This window comes from Antedon mediterranea, chromosome 6 (assembly GCF_964355755.1).
Source record: "Antedon mediterranea chromosome 6, ecAntMedi1.1, whole genome shotgun sequence".
Classification (NCBI taxonomy): domain Eukaryota; kingdom Metazoa; phylum Echinodermata; class Crinoidea; order Comatulida; family Antedonidae; genus Antedon; species Antedon mediterranea.
This window is the reverse complement of record NC_092675.1, coordinates 9853163-9873651: the sequence shown is the minus strand read 5'-3', so window position 1 is coordinate 9873651 and position 20489 is coordinate 9853163. Positions and strand designations below refer to the sequence as shown.

The 20489-nt window shown below is 34.1% G+C and overlaps 2 protein-coding genes across 2 annotated transcripts in view; both read right to left on the bottom strand.

Annotated features, from left to right (window-relative positions):
- The window catches only part of LOC140052266 (uncharacterized), a 32947-nt gene extending 32195 nt beyond the window's left edge, over window positions 1-752 (bottom strand). Inside the window, exons 1-2 of the mRNA XM_072097740.1 lie at window positions 573-752; window positions 438-483 (exon numbers count right to left, since the gene is read on the bottom strand). Coding sequence (XP_071953841.1) covers window positions 438-483; window positions 573-632 — 106 coding nt within the window. The 5' untranslated portion in view covers window positions 633-752. The remainder of the gene's footprint in view (window positions 1-437; window positions 484-572) is intronic.
- A 2857-nt stretch (window positions 753-3609) lies between these two features.
- Window positions 3610-13624, bottom strand: LOC140052218 (uncharacterized). Its single transcript, XM_072097679.1, has 8 exons — window positions 13529-13624; window positions 10789-11531; window positions 8945-9118; window positions 8572-8610; window positions 7774-7863; window positions 6756-6870; window positions 5495-6655; window positions 3610-5091 (listed from the first exon to the last, which is right to left on the bottom strand). The coding sequence occupies exons 2-8, from the start codon at window positions 11512-11514 to the stop codon at window positions 5036-5038; spliced, it is 2361 nt and encodes a 786-aa protein (XP_071953780.1). The 5' UTR covers window positions 11515-11531; window positions 13529-13624; the 3' UTR covers window positions 3610-5035.
- Window positions 13625-20489: the final 6865 nt, after the last annotated feature.

Below are 20489 nucleotides of genomic sequence, written 5' to 3'. Positions count from 1 at the left end.
ATAGACTAATGTTGAGATTTTGTGATTACTTTCTTTTGTTATTACGATTCTCCTGCGCTGATGCATTTGTATGTATTGTTTTTGCTTTCTCCAATATTTAACCATTCATCATTTCCTTCTAATCAAATTCGACATATGCAAAAAACTTTTCAAGAGGAAAAGTGTTTACAATATAAAATGCAAACGTGTTTGGATGACTAAACCAGGCTCATTGGGCAGAGGCAAAAGGAGACCAAATACCGGTTTTAATTTTGAACAAAAGAGAGCATGCATTGCCAATAGAACTCTTTGTAGTTAGTTTCAATGAATAGGTTGTTTACGTTCTTAGTAGGCAAAGGGTATGAAAAGCCAGGATAAAAAACAACACGTAACGGTTGACTGGTCTTTAATCAGTACACGAAGCCCGTACTAAAAGATTGAAAACGGCAAGTACTTACCGGCGATAGGGCTCCGTTTCGACAAAACACACCTACGATTCTTCCACTGCAAAAGAAAAAAAAAATCACCCAGTTAGGAGCACAGTTAACTCATGTTCCTCTACAACGATTTAAAAGTAATTTCCAATAGATTACCTTTCTTCCTTGACGAATCTTTAACGAGCACTGCAGTGCCGTTTTCGCGACATCTTCCATCTTCAGCCCAACTGGCTCGTAATGGTCCCGTCATGCATCGTTCTCTGGACGCCGCCGGCGGGTTTGTGTTGAATATTGTAAACAACTTCTTTAGTTGAATGAATCATGCTTCGTTATTGTGTCAATCACCCGTAAAAAATAAACCTTTTCATATCGCTGTGGATATTCTCAATATACATTATAGACTTTTTATACAATAGCTCGACGTTGGTTAATCCTGTGAATTTCCTGTGTGTTCGTAATACTAAAGAGGTTTTCCACATAATTCTATGGTCAATTATATCACTTTATGTGTGTGGTTGTGATGTATTTGGACATTTTTTGGTGCATATTTATTAATCGTAGCGACCGCGATTATTAAAAATAATAAATACATCTTCAGTAGAATTACGGTACAGATGACTAAGGCTGTAAATTAAAGTTGTTAACGCTTGTATTTCTTTTGATTAATAATATAATATTAGAAGCATAATTATCATTACAAATTGCTTATAATATAATACTATCAATCTATAATAGTTTAATAATATAGGCGTTTTCAAAATACATTGATATTTGTCTAATCTTAAGAAAAATCATGTGCATAGTGATCGGTTATGATATTAAACCTCGTATGTATATTTTTAGACTGATAAACTATTACTAATTTAAAAATTGTATTATAATAAAAGTATGACAAGAATTTAATTTTTTTATGAATATGGAATCATCATCTTTTTTCAAGTTAAAAATATCAGCACTTTATTTTAATGATTTGTATTACTTAAATATATTTATTAGAAAATAAAATAAGAAGCATCTTTATCATTAAAAAATGTATTTAATAATATTATACAAGAAAGAGCCCCAAGGAGAGTTTCTTGAGACTGCACTATATTGTACATGTATAGAGGGCAGTATGTATATCGATTTTTGCGATTTTTAATGTCGGCATTGTTGTCTCAGCTATTATATAACAATGTTACAATATCGGAAGCGCGTTGAGCAATACCGGATGTGCGGTGTATAATAAATGCACTGTGAATATTATACTTTATGGGTGGTAGATTGCACTACCGACATTAGGCAATACACTTTTTTTTTTCGGATTTAACGAACATCAGAAAATTTTCCACTAGAATTTCGGACGAATAAAGAGAGTTGAATGTGCTACATGGTTAATACACTGTAGTAGGCCTTCTCACATTGTGACATTTACATATACTTTTATAACACATTAAAATGCGTAAACATAATAATCGATTTTAAACTATCAAATCTCTTGAGATGTGCTATAACAACTCCTCATTGAGAATGTTGCTAGGCTTACCTAAGCACTAGTAACATGTTTGGCACGAGGAGAATTCCCTCTTTTTACGAGCATGTCCGCAAGTGCGTCTGTGGTTTTAAAGAGTTTTGAATAGTCAAAAAATGATCTTGTTATGTACTACGAGCTATCTTGTTACGATCTTAAAACTTCTTCACTAAATGGGAGAAAATCTTATGTTAGTGTGATTTTCCCTTTTTGTTGTTGTAAAGGCCTATATGGAATTTTTATTCTGAAATAACGTGATATATCAATATTCAATAATGTGAAATAGTATTTTAGACAAACGTTGGGGGCAGTTATTCAAATTAAATATCAGAACATTCCCTGATTGAATTATACGGACCATAGAGATATTATAGTTCACTATAACGTATAGCCACAAAATAATTTGTCCGTTTATAAAGACCGCAAATGTGTAAGCAAATTGTGCTGCCATTATGATCTACAGAAATTGTAGTGTAGATTATAATTAGATTATTTTTTGCTCGTTTAAAAATCATCGTTTCTAATATTATTATTATAGACTAACTTTAAATATCCAAATTCAGGAAAGTAGTGACATTAACATTGATCTTAAATTGATACATCATTTGGGTATGAAAGAAGATGAATGGAGGAATATTATTTTTTACTTTTAGGCCTAGGCATATATCTCATTACTTCAACAAAACCACTGGTCCGAGTTACTTTTTTACCATGGAAAACTTATTTCTCCACAACTTACCCAACGTTTGTTTGCCACTGTTTGAAGAAGTTGCTCAGTCTAAATTGGCAAACGTTTGTTGGCAAACTCGACCAAAAATTCTAATAAGTTTGTCAAGAAATGTTTTCTGATGTAGAACAGTTTACAAAATTCGGCAAACTGCAGAAAACGGGTGAAGACGTATACACTAGCAAAACTACAAAGATTCGCCGAGTTCACATTATTTACCAAGTTTTGTATTTTAATTTAAATTTATTTATGATTTATGAGGACTTGAAGGCTAATAGAATGCGATAAGTTGTCGCATACTACGTTGTCAATGCACATATTCCTTAATCTTTGTGATGTTCTTTTTTAAATTTTGAACCAATTTAGGATTAACGCTTGAGGGTGGAGTAGAGCCAATTACGAGCTACATAAATATTTCATAAAGATTTCGGAGAATGAGGGAAGTGTTAAATTACACTGTAATTTCACTCTTCCCTGGTATAATATATAGTTTAAATTATAATAATATTGTTTAAGTTTAGTATTATTTAATTTCATACATATTGTATTATATTTTAAAGTAATTTCCGATTTGTCCCTTGAAGTGGTAACCGAAATGCTAGACGTCACTCTGCAGCTATGCTTAAAACATAAAATCGCAATAATGCGCTTGTCCACAGAATGTACCCTTACTAAAAAGATAATCCTTTACCAAAGCAAACGTGATGTTATCCTACATATCACCAATAATAGTATGACATTTACGTTATCGTCCTTACAAAGAGTGGTAGTCCTCGGAAATACACGCTAGTAAACTTTTCTTGCCAAACTCAACCCGGCCCAGAGTAGGCCTACGTCAACTACCAAACGTTTAGAGAAGTTGTCTAGTCTACACTGGTCGCAAAAAACACAGTTCAAAAACTTCGGAAAACAGGTTCGAAAAAAATCCCCAGTAGGAAACTTTATTTGATTCACAGAGATTACAAAGTTAAAGATATATTGTTCCCAATATAAAAACTGAAGATTAATGAAATCAGATTTTGAATATGCTATTTTGTAGTTTTAATAAGTTAATAACTTCCGCAGAAAAAGAAAAAAACTTTTAAAAGACAAAATAAACTGTTAAATTCAACCAAAAACCCATTGACTTATTTTCAGGTAAATAATTTTTTTTTCCGATCCAATTTTTGAAAGATTTTATGGAACATAAAAATGGCATATTCAACAAAAATTTGAAGAAATACATTTTTTTCCAGTGCATGATTGAGTAATATTTTACAAAATAGTTTTCTAAAGTTCGTCAATTTGTCTCTAAACTACCCAATAATCCAGAGTCCATCAAGTTTTTAAACTAAAGTTGCTACCTTCCATTTTCCATTGCATATTGATGAATGAAACTTATTTTTACCAAAATAAAAATTATAAAGGAGGTACTTAATTTTAGACATAATGCATCATTAATTATTTTATCACCGAATTTGTTTTACAAGAAAAAAAAATCATAATTTTTAAATTATTTATCATTTTACCTTCTATTATAACACATTTCTCAAGCAGTACTTTTGACATGTTTTATTTCATTTCTTAACAATAGACAACATGATTAATAAATAATAATTTGTGTACAAGTACTGGGCTAGCAAGTGTAGTACCCCTTTCTGTACCATTGTTGTGTTATATAATTGGTTTTTATTGACGTAATCTGAAATAATAACAATAATGTGTATTAAGCTTGGTTCTCACTTGGACCTGACAAATCATCTAACTGTTGCTTGTTGGTAAACTCACTGAGTCTAATCATTGTATTCAAGTGGGAACCAACCTATATATTTCATTCCAGCTTTCAGACATAAATACTGAAAAATGAAAATAATGGAATGGGATGAGCTTTCCAAAAACGATAATCTGTATAGATTATCTATAATAATCAGTATAGATAAGGATTGTTTGGTTGTCTAAATTTATGCTATAAATGTTTATTACTAAATGTTGTACAGACATTAGGAAAAAAACGTATGTCAAACATTAAGTATGATTATTTTTAAATCGACATAACAATACAGTAATAGTAAGTCATTATCAAATTATTAGTGTAGTCAAACATTTAAGTATTATTAATAAATCAATTTATAGTAAACAAAACAATCAAGCAAAGCTGTTCAACTCATCATTGACTATAAATTATAAACTTTGCTTATTATCGAACATTTAATGTTTTTGTTTGTTGTAAATAATAGTATTGTTTTTTTACTAGGTAATTTTATATTGCATGTGTTTATTCAATACAGGTACAATTGGTTGGAAACCTAGGATCATAAAAAAAAATTGAAATAGAAATAATAGGATATTCTGGGTTTGGGGAGAGGGTTATCAATTTTCAGTTCAGTTTACTGCATGTCACATTCATTCCATTTTATAAGACACACTAGCTGTTTCAGACTTCGCACCAAGCCTCTTTCCTACATAGAAGAAAAATGAAATCATATAAGTTATAGATTCAAATGATTACTGTGGATAAGTTGTTGAAATATTAGGGAGATCTTAATTTGTCAATTATGCATTTCAACACATTATTTTGTCACTTGATTTTTACAAACGACTGTACAAATGCATAAACATGCGATTATCAGAATCCACATGGACATAGAGTCAACAAAATTGGGTCGAGCGACAACTCAAAAACTGAACATGAAATAAGGTCACTGCAAATCGAAAGCTCTCAATTTATCCTGGCGCAGATAAATTTTTAATTACAGTTTGTCAGGACGAGAATTAATTAATACCTGTGGTTGGTATCAGTATCATTTCAACATCATCTTCCTAACAGCAAACTAAAATGACAAAAACACATACAAAACATACCAAACTTTCGGAATGTTGATGCAATTTTCCTCTTTCGCCTTCTTCTAGGCACTGCTGGAGCTAACCCAGGTTCATTACATATAAATTGATTGCCATTGTAAGCTGATTTTGGCCTATTTTTTCTTTTCTTCTTCCTTTTTCCCTCCTGTAACATAATGTCATTTTTTTTCATATTTCTTCCAAACATCCGTTTCATTTTATTCGTGAGGGGTTTAACAGTATTTTTAACCGTTTCAGGAAGCCCCCAAACTAAAGCAAAAGGAGTTCTTGTTGTGTCATTTTCTTTAAATCTGTTGCCAGTGCCGTTTTCATGATCAGATAATAAAATAACATTACGATTTTTTTTCTTTTTAATAGACTGAACAGCTTTCTGTCTTGTGTCATCCTCACTACTGATGACAATTACTTCATCTTTGGTCACTTCTGGGTCACTACTTAGAACAATCACATCATCTTCATTTAGGATGTTATTCTTTTTTTTTACCGTTTTAAGAATAATGACTTCTTCATCTTCACAAGATGCCACATTTGTAGTCATGGCATTTTTATTTTCAGAGGCATCAATAATATTCGAATCATCCTTTTTTTCCTTCTGTTTGGTTTCACTACTCTTAACACTTTTTGTTTGTGTATTGTCAGCAACTATTTGGGTTTTACTATTTCCTTTTATACTACTACTATTTTCTTGAATTTCTAGATCTTTAGAAACTTCCTGTGAGTTCTTCAATTTTTTGCGTTTCTTTTTCTTCTTTTTATCATGTTTTGTTTCGATATTCGTTGTTTCGTTTATTTTCTCATTATCTTGACATTGAACATTTCTTTTCTTTTTTGATTTTGAAATGGTTACTTTTAAACCAATTTCTGTTTTCTTCTTTTTATTGTCTTTCTTATGAAATTCTTTCTCATTTTCACATTCTATTTTTCTTTTCTTCCCAGCACGCAAAGATGTAATGTGTAAATTGGTCGTTGTCACTAAATCATTTTCCTTTTCATCAATGATCTTCAGAATTTTGTCATCCACCTTTTTTGTCTTTGCAGAATTTTGAAGAGGTACATCTGTTTCTTTAACAGTTTTAAGTAATTTTGTTTTCGTCTTCTTTTTTCTGCAGACATCAACACCTTCTGGCGAGAGAGATTCAATTTGTGGGGTCGAGGACACTTCTGAAAAACAAAAAACAGTCAGTCAGTCATGTAAGCTAGATTACATAACTATTAATTTTTAATTAAATAATGTGGACAGCTTAAACTAAAGCTGGCTTACTAGACTCACTGTCCTCTTCTGTGAAGTTCATATATGAAAATCGTCTGTGGCTATAGTTACAAACAAATGGATAGTACACCTTTACATAACGGTCTATTCTATCATCTTCACATTCCTGTAAGAAATTCAAATTTCTGTTACTGTATTGAAAAAAGAGGTGGGTTGAAATAGACTTTGCAAATCAATGTAAAATATAGAAATATAACTAATTTAATATTAATAATTAAATGATTTGTTATTTGTTTTGACGATATCTTGCAGCAAAACACAACATTTCATCAAACTTTATATGTCTTAAATTGACTCTCATTTAATGCTACTTTACCTACATTTTTCAATCTAATTTAAGGTCCCAAACTATATTCTATATAAAAATAAATACTTCATAGACCTATTGCGATAATTTTGTTCATCTTTAAGTGGTAAAAAATATCAGTTCATCTAATTTAAGTGGCCCGCTATAAATACCAGAATGCATCAGGCTAGGCCTCCAGCTAAATTACCAGCTAGGCCTACAAATCTATGCCTAGCTAAGTTAGGTTAGGTTTAAGACTGTCTACGAGAGAACATTTGACAAGAGCTACTTAGGTAGTGCATTGTATTAATATTTAAAATATGAAACATAACCCAAGTGTCCATAGAACAAGTAGGATAGTGAAAAAAAAAAGAGTAGATAGTGCCTTGGGTTGTTGTTTGGAAACAATATATTAATGGGACAATAGATAAAAAATTAATGTATTTTCTTGGTTCAACCATACTTGTATCTTCTTACAAATAATTACTGCAATTGCTTCACTAGTTCTTTGTTATTAAATCCTTAAATTACGTTTGTTACTTATACTTTGTACATAATTTAGTGAAATTTTCTTGTAATTTTCATTTGTTAAATCATTTTTCCTTTACTTTATGTTAATTACTCTAGATATCTCTCTAGAAGCATGTCACTGTTTCAAAAACATACAGTAGTTTTCCAGTAGATAAAAGTGCCTTTAAACAAGTAGATAAATATAAAACATACATAACCCAAGTGGCCTTCTTTACCACAGTTGTAACAATATTTATGTTGCAAACTTTCCTCAGCACCATACAATAACTTTGGTTTTGCTTTCTGTAAATAAAAGAATATATAATTTCAAGAAAGGTTATTGGTCCACTTAAAATGGAAGCTCGTTTTTGCTTGGCATAATTAAGACATCATTAAGACAACACAACTACAAATTAAAAAACAGCTATAGGCCTATGATAAAATACGGTTAATAGGCCAATGATAAAATATGGTTAATAGGCCAATGTTAAAATACTGTTAAAACAATTAAAAATCAAAACCCAAATTACAGTATAGAGTTATCATTAAATATTTGAATTATACCATATTTCTCCATGATTATACATAATGATTGCGATGATTTACAACAATAGACTTCCTAGTTCTACATAGATTGGCTTTTGGTGGTGGTAGTAGTTTAATGCCAGATGTTTTAAAACAGTAATGTAATGGATGAATGGGGCAGCAGAAACTGAATTAATACAATATTTACCTAAAGAATGATACAATCTACTCTAATATTGAAAACATAAATACAATATCAAGTCCTTAACTAAACAGAACTGTACTTTATGTTTTTTTTCATTACAAATTTACTAATTTTCTAAATAATAATTAATATTCAATTTAACTATGACTGTGCTGTTTGGTACAGACAAAAGGCAGATATTTCTGAGGGATATACCAAACAATTACTTCTACAAAGCACATGTTGAATTTCAAACATTACTTATCAACTAAAGGAAAAAACAAATAAAAAAAAAAACTTACTGTTGTTAAATGAAATTGCCTCCAGCGATCAGCACAAGCCTAAAGAGAACAATTATCAAATGTGAGTACATTATGTTTCCAATTAATAGTACAAAACCATAAACAATATTTATTTTCTCTATTGTCTAATCTTTATACGACAATGACACATCCATTTTGACGCAATGTGTCCATGTTTTTCATGATATGAAGGGTGGTAAAGTGACGGACATTGACACTGTCACACCATTGTTCATTGATGTGACATACCATTTAGGTTTTTTTTGGCGGATCCCTGCCTCAATGATTATTTTTAAATGACAAAAAAAAATCTCCCAGGGGTCGTGTAGTGGGTCATATAATTGGCAAGTGCATTATATTATACAGTGCTTACAACCATCTCGTGGCCTGGCATATAGCAACGTTTGCAGACAGTGCTCCAGTGTACACGTTTCTTACTACAGGATTTGTTCTCATGACCAGGTGAGTCACAGTTATAACACAGCTGATTTGGACATTTCTTGTAGTAGTGACCCTGTAGACCACATAAAATACAAGTTACAGGTTTCTGTAAGGAAAGAAAAAGTTTTTGTTACAATCTTTAGAGATTATGCTTTAAGAAAAATTGCATAAAGCAGGACTTCATTGGAATCGCAGGTTTTTTTTTTGGCAAAATGCTGTATATTTACATGTAATGTAATACACAGTCTGGTTTTGAAAGAGTGTCAGGTATTTAGATGATTTTGACTGTAAATTACAGTAATTAGTATATGAAAATGACAACAACATTAAATTAAAATTTGGACACAAATGAGAAATTGCAAAAGTTTGAAAAATGTTACTTTTTAGTTTAAGCTAAAACTGTACCAAAGGGTGGTTAAATATCAACAAAATTGAGAGTGGGCGACTGTTACCCAAGGGCATTTAAGAAGAGATTGTAGAAAAAAACCATTGAAATAAGCTGTAGGCTTACTGATCGGAAGTCTTTAATTAGGACGTGCCGCAGATGATTATCTATCAGCGTAAAGAACAAAACATGTGATTAATTGGCACAAAAACTAAAATTAAGACTACTGTAATTATCTGGTTTACAAGTAAATAAAAAAGATAAGATTTATGGGACAGACGAAATGACAATGAAAGAAAAACATAAATCAACATAGATGAACATTTGCCAGTGAACTTAAATCATCCTACTAAGCGAAAACACATTCTATACTCCATCAGCGAAATCAACTTGATCAAGATTCTCTACAGACTATTACATACCTAGCTGGCTACTGTAGCTCATGTTATATTCTTGCAATTTTTACATCACATGTTATTTGGAATTAGCCCTATCTTATGAAAAAGTGATTATCTAGTGGTGACAATTAATGTTTTCTCTAATTCATGTTTAAGTCAAGTACAGTATCATTTATTGTCATTTGTTTTAAGAAAAACATAGAAATTCTGTTTGCTCTGTTGGCGAAGCACAATATCCAACGGAGCTTTCTATAAACATTTTGAGAAATTTTTATTGACTGAGTTTAGAAATCAATGTGCTGTGGGCGCCATATAACTGTTCTACTTCGCATCTAAAGTTGAGGTATTGCCTTTTTTAATGGCCTAGCAGCCTTTCCGGCCTAGCATTCATTAATGATTAACGATAGATAACTTGAATAAAAGTAGGTGTGTTATAATACAAATAATGGATGTTTTGTATTCATTGAATGGAGAGAATAATTCAATTGACAAAAATTGTCCAACTTTAAATATTCTCTCCATCCAACTTATAAACATTCATGTCCCCCGCCACAAGAAGGGTTCTTGGCGACAGTAAGTTCATTTTTTTGTGTGGTTTTTTATAATCTCTCTGTACAGCGCATTTATCTTCTGGAAAGGCACTTTATAAATAATAATAATTTACTTGGTTAATTTAACCCTGTGTGGGAATTGTAGCCAGTGTTCAGATTGGACTTTTGTTGGTCACTTTAGCCAGCGACTCGGTTAATTTTGAGACCAAATTAAGAAGTCCAGTGCGATCAAGATTTATATATTTTTATTTCCAGGATACAAGTTAAATTATTGTCAAACATCTCACTCTAAAAGGTGCCAATCATCAGATTCTTCGCAAAAAAATCATGTCACAGAGGGTGGTCTTCAGTTTTGGAATCAACCTAATCAGTATTTAGACAGTTTTTGTATAAAAAGTAATTAAATATCATAACATAGAACCAATCATCACCATTGTCATACCTTTTCTTGAGGACAATCACTCATATAATGCCCAGTTTCTTTACAATTGAAACATGTTCCTGTCATAGGCTTAGTCGATGGTTCTGCAAAGTATCTCTTCACCTTGTTGACTGGAGTTTTCACTTGTGTTGTTGTTGCATCCATTGTTGTTGAGATTGTTGTTGAGTTTGAGGCAACATGGACCTGAAGATTTTCATCTTCACTTGCAGATTCAATAAGACAACAATCATCTTCGGATTCACTGTCCTGAAAAAATCTGTTAGTTGACTTTATAATAGTTTTATTCATTGAATTTTCTTTTAATTTGGTAGAATCTGTGTTTTGTGTAGGGCCTTTATTGATGGATTTTAAACCAACAATATTGATATCCGACTCAGTAACAGTACTTTCGATAGAATTTTTACCAATGATTAATGTTGTTTTGGATGTTTGGTTTAAATAATACTTTGAGTGTTCATTATCCTCATTCAATATGTTATGCTTATCCTTGGTGGTTGCAATAACCTCCTTTTCTGTATCTATTTGTAGAAGTTTAGATTTATCTTCAATTTTATGTGCTGCTGTTGGTATTACTTTGTTTTCATGAACAGTTATAGATTTTGCATAATGCATAGATTGATACAGAGCTTCCTCTATTTCATGACGTTCATCTTCACTGGTGACCTCGTAGTCTATTTGGTTGAGGCCAAGTAGTTCGAGTTCAAACTCCTCTTCTGTTTCATTCATCTTCTAATTGTGATGACCTACAGTATAAAAAATACAGTATGAATTTGCCAACAATTTAGTAAGTAATCATCCCTGTAGGGTAAATATATAAAAATGTTAACTAGTAGTAGGCCAAGCCTAGATACTTAAATAGGAGACTTGAAAGGAGAGTTGCTAATAATGACGATGATGTACAAAACAGTTAATCAATTTGTATATACTGTACTACTAGCAATACTGGTAGGATGGCAATACATTTGAAGGCCTAACTAGAAAGCCACTCCGAGAGTGCATACCTCCGCCTACTGTAAAATTCTCCTACATAAGATTATATATATATATATATTTGTGTGGGTCTGATTTAGGCTAATTTAAATACAAGCATGTGTATGCGAGTTTGGTGTAATGGTTATGTAACAAGCCTTTCAACAATTAACAATAGCTTCATTGGCTAACAATAGAACAGCAACGCGAAAATCAAACGAGTGACTTTGAAAAGAAATAGGTTTTTTTAAACTACTCGCATCAAAAAACGTGCACATTAAATAAAATTATGTTTCAAAATTACAAATCAGAAATTATAACTCTTGCCTCTTGTACAAAAATGAAGTTTTTTGGACAAGTAGTTTTCGAGAAAATGCAATTACAGTTTACTTGTTACTTTAAGACTGCTCGCCGGCTTTTGAAAAATTTTCTTGAATAAAATCTTTTAACACTAGCAGGTCTGAAAAGTATACTAAAAAGTGGTCCAGAATTGGGACCGTGGTCCGAAATGGTCCCAAATTTTAATGGAATGGTCCTTGACCACATATCTATCTGTACATTCATTTTGGTTAAGACCTTGTAATTACTTTTTGAGTAATCCTGCTAACAAACAAACAAACAGACAGACAAACTAGCCTTCGCGCATAGCGCGATACTTGGCCAAATCAAAATTGGCCTAATAACCATGACCCGATTTTCACCAAAAGTGTGTGTCTTATGCTGTGTGATTTAGGCTAAATCCACTACTATCATGTGTATACGAGTTTGGTGTAACGGTTATGTAACAAGCCTTTCAATTAACAATAGTTTCAGTCGACTAACAATAGAACAGCAACGCGAAACACACACGGGTGAATATGAAAAGAAATAGGTTTTTTAAACTATTCGCATCAAAAAGCCTGTATATTAAATCAAATTATGTTTTAAAATTACAAATCACAAATTATAGCTCTTGCCTCTTGTACAAAAATGAGGTTTTTTGGACAAGTAGTTCTCGAGAAAATGCAATTTTAGTTTACTTGTTAATTTAAGACTGCTCACCGGCTTTTGAAAATTCTGTCCTATCTTTTAACACTAGCAGGTCTGAAAATAATTTTTAAAAGTGGTCCAGAATTGGGACCGTGGTCCGGATTTTCACCAAAATTGGGCAGTGTCGTCCTTGCACCAGGTGACATGTATGGTAGTAATTTGGAGTCATTCGAATCAAAATTGTGTGCGCTAGAGTGATGACAAACAAACAAACACACCCACACACAAACCGCACCAATCAACATACTTGGCCAATTTTCAATTTGGCCAAGTAACAAACACACGCGATCGATTACATATATACCTCCTTGGCGGAGGTAAATAAGTATAGACTAATAGGCCTTAGTAGGCTATTACTAAAACGTAGCTAGGCCTAGCTGGCGGCGACTATCCTGCACTACACTGACAGTAGAATAAATAGTAATAATATAACAGTAATACTAATAATAGTAAATACTGAGTAATTTAGGCAAGTAACTAGCAAGTCTAGAGCCTACTACTACTAGCTCTCTAGGCCTAGCTAGTGTAGCCTATTAAATAGGCCTAGCCTAGTAGGCAATCCGCCTAACTAGTAGTAGTGTAGGCCCCTAGTAGGCTACCTTAGCTAGCCTAGGCCTAGACTCTAGTAGGCCTAGCTAGTCTAGGCCTAGGCCTAGGTTTAACCTGGTTATGAGGTAAAATGTGAATGAAATCGGTAAAAAGATCGGACCCAAACCATAAAAAAAAATTGTAAAATACTAACCATTAGGGATCTTAGTTTTATATTATAGAAAAGAACGTAATTTCTTTGATTCATAGGACAAACAAAATAGAAATAGGCCTAGAGCTAGGCCTAGGCTACATGACAGAAAAATGCACTCAGAGGATCGACTGCATGTAATATTAATAATACAGACGCCACTCTGCACTCACGTTACGTTTGTTCCTGATTCGATTATGCGCGCACATGGATGGTAAAACGCCCTCAACATCAGAACGTTAATCATAAATTTCATTAATTTTACATCTCTCTTATTTACGATTCATAATCATAGTTAAAAAGACTGACTGAAACATGGTAGCCTAATATCTTTTCGCGCCGCTCATCTAGGCATTTATATTCAAGAAGAGAACAGAATCAGTAGGAAACAGTTACCATCGGTAGCTTGTTTACTGCGGCTAAAAAAAAAGGTATTTGGAAACTCGGACTGGGCATGCTCAAACTCCAAAGCACGTCTGGGAGAAGAGAGTCTATGGGATGTACTGTCAACGTATGGATTTAAATTATCATTGAATAATGGTCAAATCATTCTATCGTAAATAGCTTTGGCGAATGGACGTGTGTGTATATTCTGGTGTAGATCAAGTATTATTTGATTAGTGTATACGTTTGTCGGCGTCTGTACGAAGAAGGTTCGGGAAAACGTTGGGGTAGGCCTATGTGGGTCACTACGACCTTAGGGAGTAACCTCCTACCCCAAAATATGCACAGTATAGTTTAGCTTAGGATATATTTTTGTTCTATACATCAGTAGCCGATGGACTCATTATTTCTTAAATTAATAAATAGAATATTAATTTAAACATCATTTAATGACGAACGAACAATAATTAAAACTGTGACGTCAAAAGGTCGAGCGACGTTTTTGTAAGAAACATTTGTATTTAATGTTATTTTATTATTACTTCCCTCCTTTTTTCTGTTCCCCTCTAACCAGGCTGTTTAAATAGTTGGATGGTACTGTAAAAATCCTAATAATGTCATCACTTGTTAACGAACATGAAATCTAATCTAATCTTTAAAGTTTATTTGATCAAGATACACAATATTTTAGTTTAACATTTTCTTTATGTTTTTCATTCCTGTGTGAATTGAAATGATGTGTACCGTCATTTGAAAATGTTTACATTAAAATTGTAGAACATCGATGTTCTCAAAAAGACATGTTCATTGTTTATTAAAGTTGTTTATCATACGGGTCACGATATGCTGTCATACGATCCACAGACACGCACATGATCGTAAAAAGTAACGGTGTAAAATAATAAAACTGATTGGTATTAAACGTCATTCTATAGTCTTCTCGTCTTATTTCTACAATAAATTACATGGTGTCAGAATGGGCGAGACCTTTATAGACCTAACCAACTTAGTTTTGAAATAAACGTCGCCGACAATTTGTGAAAATTCGACCTAGAGGCTAGGCCTAGGCCTAGATTTTGACGTGTATCCAGCAGCCGCTCACAGTACAAAAAATGACAAGGAGAAGTGCTTCATATTTCTATTAGCAGGCGAGGAGGAAACCGAACGCTACAGGTCATTTGATTTTGAGAACGAAGAAGCAAAGGTAGATTGATTGATTGATTTTATTCGATATTAAATTGATTTTATTCGATAGTAAACCTTGACGTTGTAAAGAAAAAATTCAAAGCACATTGCGCACCGCAAAAAAAAAAAAAGTCATTGAAACACACAAGTATAACACACAACAAATAATTAGAATAGTGGCGAATCTATACAAACATACATCGCCACACTCAAGAAGTTAGCAGGCACGTGCGAATTTGGTGAGTTATGAGATGAGTTATTAATCAGAGAAAGAATAGTCGTAGGGATATAGACAACGATAGGGTCAGAAAGGCCCTCCTCCGAGAAAAAGACCTAAACTAGAAAAGGTTATACAAATCTGCCAAATACACGAGGCCACTGCAGGGGTGGCGCCAGGATCTTCCCGACGCGGGGGCTACATTCCCCGACGAGGGGGCTATGCGAGCGAAGCGAGCATCACAAGGCTGGAGGCCAGGGGGCCGCCAAGGGCCCTCGGTGGGGGTCCAGGGAAATAAGTTTATTCCTCCCAAGTGTATGCCTGCGTACCATCTGGACTTCCGGGTGGTGAGAAATTCATGACATACAGGACATTGAAAATTTAATAACTTAGCTATAATAAGATGTTGGCTAAGCGAAAATGGCATGTTTTTTTGTTTAGTAATGGATGAAATATTTATTTTAGGTGCCCCACGGTACAGAAGGTTACTTGTGAATTAAAAAATTGGTGAACATACGAACAATTAACATAATTCGTTTTTGCTGTAGTGTAGCGTACGTCGACACAGTACACGACGTAACCGTCGGTAAACTTCGCCTGGAAAATAACTACAGTACACATTTTGGTCCCTGGATGGAACATGATATCACGACCCAACGTTGAACGATTCGTACAAAGGGATACCGCCAGACAAGTGCGTACCTATAGCTATTGTTTAGTAGTAAGTTAGATCGCTGGCAATAATGAATGCATATAAAGTGCATAATATCACTCTGCCGTACTCTCACGGTCAATGAAACGTCGAGGTTTTCTAGGCGCTGAAGCTACGAAGTGAACGCGAACGAATTATATTCCCCGACAAAAAGTACCCGAACCGTCGGTAAACTTCGCCTGGAAAATAACTACATTACACATTTTGGTCCCTGGATGGAACTTGATATCACGCGTCTCGACCCAACGTTGAACGATTCGTACAAAGGGATACCGCCAGACAAGTGCGTACCTAGCTAATGTTTAGTAGTAAGTTAGATCGCTGGCAATAATGAATGCATATAAATTGCATAATAGCACTCTGACGTACTCTCAATGTCAATGAAACGTCGCGGTTTTCTAGGCGCTGAAGCTACCAAATGAACGCGAACGTTTTTTACTGTACTGTATATTATATTCCCCGACAAAAAGTACCCGTGTTCCCTTCGGTAACCGTCGGTAAACTTCGCCTGGAAAATAACTACATTACACATTTTGGTCCCTGGATGGAACATGATATCACGCATCTCGACCCAACGGTGAACGATTCGTACAAAGGGATACCGCCAAACAAGTGCGTACTAGCTATTGTTTAGTAGTTAGATCTCTGGCAATAATGAATGCATAAAAGTGCATAATAGCCCTCTGACGTACTCTCACGGTCAATGGAACGTCGTGGTTTTCTAGGCGCTGAAGCTATATGAAGTGAACGCGAACGTTTTTTACTGTATATTATATTCCCCGACAAAAAGTACCCGTGTTCCCCGACGGGGGGGCTAGGCTCCCCGACGAGGGGGCTAGAGCCCCCGTAGCCCCCCCGCTGGCGCCACCACTGGGCCACTGACAAATCAAGTGAAATGCTTAGGTGCTATGACCAACTTTTGACTATTGACTATCTCAGGTAAACCAACAGGTAATAACAATAATATTAGTAGTACCAAACTCATGGATTAAAGACTGTTCTCGCTGTGGAAAATCAGACTCTAGTAGAAACTGCCCGGCATTTGGTGCCAGGTGCAGAAAATGTGACAGGACAGCAAATCGGCACTATACTATGCAGACGACAGTGTCCGACAGGAGCGAAGACGTCCAAGCTATTCGCGTTATAAAACGTTCAGTAAATCAGCCAATTGCCTGAAAGTGACGAGTGTGATTATGAAATGGAACAAATTGACCAAGTAATTGAAATCGATCTACTCAACTTGAAAGCCACACCGAGAGTGCATAACTTCGCCTACTGTAAAATTCTCCTACATAAGATTTCTCCGGTAAAAAAAAAAAATATATATATATAATGATTTATAATATAAACAAATCAGGCAAAGAACATTAATTCTAAACCGCCCGGTGATATACTGAAATTTAATTAATTAGTTTGAAACGATAAAGACGAGGAAATCTGTGAGAATGAGAAAAAGTCGCCCCAACCGAGACTCGAACTCGGACCGCCTGCTTGATATGCAGATGTCCTAACCATTAGACCACTGGGGCTTTCATGGTATTGTTCGAACTCGATTGGATAGCGACTCTTTAACATTCTCGGCGTGGTACGGCGGAACAGCACTATTTTTATTATTTATAATATATATATATTTGTGTGTGTCATAATGCTGTTTGTGATTTAGGCTAATTTCACTACAAGCATGTGTTGTATGCGAGTTTGATGTAATGTAACAAGCCTTTCAATTAACAATAGCTTCAGTTGACTAACAATAGAACAGCAACGCGAAAATCAAACGAGTGAATTTGGTTTTTTAAACTACTCGCATCAAAAAACGTGCAAATTCAATCAAATTATGTTTCAAAATTACAAATAACAAATTATAACTCTTGCCTCTTGTACAAAAATGAAGTTTTTTGGACAAGTAGTTCTCGAGAAAATGCAATTTCAGTTTACTTGTTACTTTAAGACTGCTCGCCATCTTTTGAAAAATTCTGTCCTACCTTTTAACACTAGCAGGTCGGAAAAGTATACTAAAAAGTGGTCCAGAATTGGGACCATGGTCCAAAAATGTAATGGAATGGTCCTTGACCACATATCTATCTGTATATTATATATTTTGGTGAAGATCTTGTAATTACTTTTTGAGTAATCCTGATAACAAACAAACAAACACCCGCTACCGATTACATATGCCTCCTTGGCGGAGGTAAATAAGGCAAATGATATCAAGGTTAACGTAACCACATGCAGCAAACCTCTAACTTTAAAGTTAGACACAGGTGCAAAGTGTAATGTCTTACCATATCACATGGTACAAGGTATTGAACAAGAAGCTGCAATTGACACTCAGTACAAAGCGTGCCCGCCTAAGAGCTTTCGGTGGTACAATTATTCATACAATGGGATAAATAAAGCTACCAATAACTGTAGCTGGTGAAACATACAGCACAAGCTTCTACATATTGAAAGAAAACTGCTCATCCATTCTTGGACTTTAAGACTCATTGAAACTGAACCTCATAACTATCAACGATGATTTTGTACACGAGCTAGCCAATGGTGAAGCTTGTGAGATTACAAAGTTTCCAAGTGTTTGATAGAAAATTAGGCAAACTGCATTTAAAATATAAAATGAAAATTTACCCAGATATACCACCAATCATTCGAACACCAAGGCGTGTGCCAAAGAGAATGACAGATCTTGGTGTCATAACACCAGTAGAAGAAGCCACCGATTGGGTTTCTTTAATGGTTGCAACCAAAAAGAAAAACACTGATGACATAATAATAAGATTATCTATCGATCCCCGTGATCTAAACAAAGCCTTTAAAAGACCACACCATCCCATGTGTAGGCCTACAATAAAACAAGCCACAATGAATCTTGCAAATTGTAAGATTGTTACTGTGCTCGATGCTAAAAACTCTTTTTGGCAGATTCCACTCGATGACGAATCAACAAACCTTACCTGTTTTAACACTCCACTGGGAAGATTCAACTTACGGCTACCATACGGAGTAAACAGTGGAAGCGAAGTATACCAAAGGGCAATGGAGACACACTTCGAAGGATACCCATGCGAAATGATAGTGGATGACCTTCTAAACCTAAAACTGAACCAGTCCAAATGTAGATTCAGAACAAGCCAAGTATCTTATGTTGGACACCTAATAACTAGATGGAATCAAACCAGACCCGAAAAAAAATTGTTGAAATACCACCACCTGAAAACCAAACTGAGCTGAGCAGGTTTTTCGGAATGCTAAACTATCTGTCCAAGTTCGTAGACATCAACGTCAGTGAAATGACAGCCCCACTATACGAGAGCTGCTTCGTCAGGACGTCATATGGAAATGGGAACCTCATTTGAAAGATTAAAGCAAAAGTTAATCTCACCACAGTCCTTGCATTTTACGATGTGAAAAAAGAAATCACACTAATTTGTGACGGTTCAAAGTGTGGACTGGGTTGTGGTTGCCTACAAGAGCTACCAACTTGGAAGGAAAGATGTAGAACATCGATGTTCTCAAAGACATATTCATTGTTTATTAAAGTTGTTTATCATACGGGTCACGATATGCTATCAAAAAGTTTACAGATATATATATATGGATGGTAGGCATGCCGTTTTGGTATTACCAGTCCCATTCGCTCATATACGGTAGCCCATAGGCTACATTAGCCCGTACGGTAGATTCTAATGACGTTTTGTGGAAGCAAAGTCGATACCATACCAGAAAACCTGTAGGGGCATAATCGTATCGCATCCAAACAATAATGTTTGATCCAGTGCCACTCACTGTCTGTTGTTTGATATCCTTCCTTAAACATTCACTATCGACATTCACTATACGTATTTATTGTATATATTCATAAGTATTAAGTGTGACTTTCTTAGGTTATGACATAAAATTGGGTTAGAGATTTTGAATTTGCTTACCACGAGAGAATGAAATTGTAGTCCTCGTTCAAAATTCACTGGGTGTGCAGTTGTCACTAGATAGACTGTAACTAACTATTAATTACTAACTAACTAGTCACCTAGAAATTTGTATATTAATACTATTACACAGTTAGACCTTGCTTTATTGTTCTAGAGACAGGACCGTACGATAATCGGCTGCCTATGCAGCATTAAAACCGTCTCATTTATTTTTTAATAATAATATTTTTCATTCATTCATCCATTCAATCGTTAATTGATTAGATATTTACTTAATTAATAACAAAATACACGCCCAACGTATATGCAATTTAAATTTATTTAAATAGAACTTTGAGCTTGATTAAGTGTATCGATAAAAATAACGAATGCTTTCTAATCATCTCCATACCACTAGCGAGTTATGGAGAATGCTCCTTTGTACTGAATATTATATTTTATTTAAAATGAAACAGTTATGTAAACAGTTTTCTTTAATTACTACTACTATTACTAATAATAATAATAGATATGTTTTAAGATTTTAAAACAAGTATTTTC

Excerpts from the sequence above, each read along its gene's own strand:
- LOC140052218 (XM_072097679.1), bottom strand. The coding sequence starts at position 11,514 with ATGAATGAAACAGAAGAGGAGTTTGAACTCGAACTACTTGGCCTCAAC. Across the intron at positions 9,119-10,788 it reads GTGATTGTCCTCAAGAAAAG|AAACCTGTAACTTGTATTTT; the intron begins GTATGACAATGG and ends CTTTCCTTACAG. Across the intron at positions 6,871-7,773 it reads AAGAAGGCCACTTGGGTTAT|GAATGTGAAGATGATAGAAT; the intron begins GTATGTTTTATA and ends AATTTCTTACAG.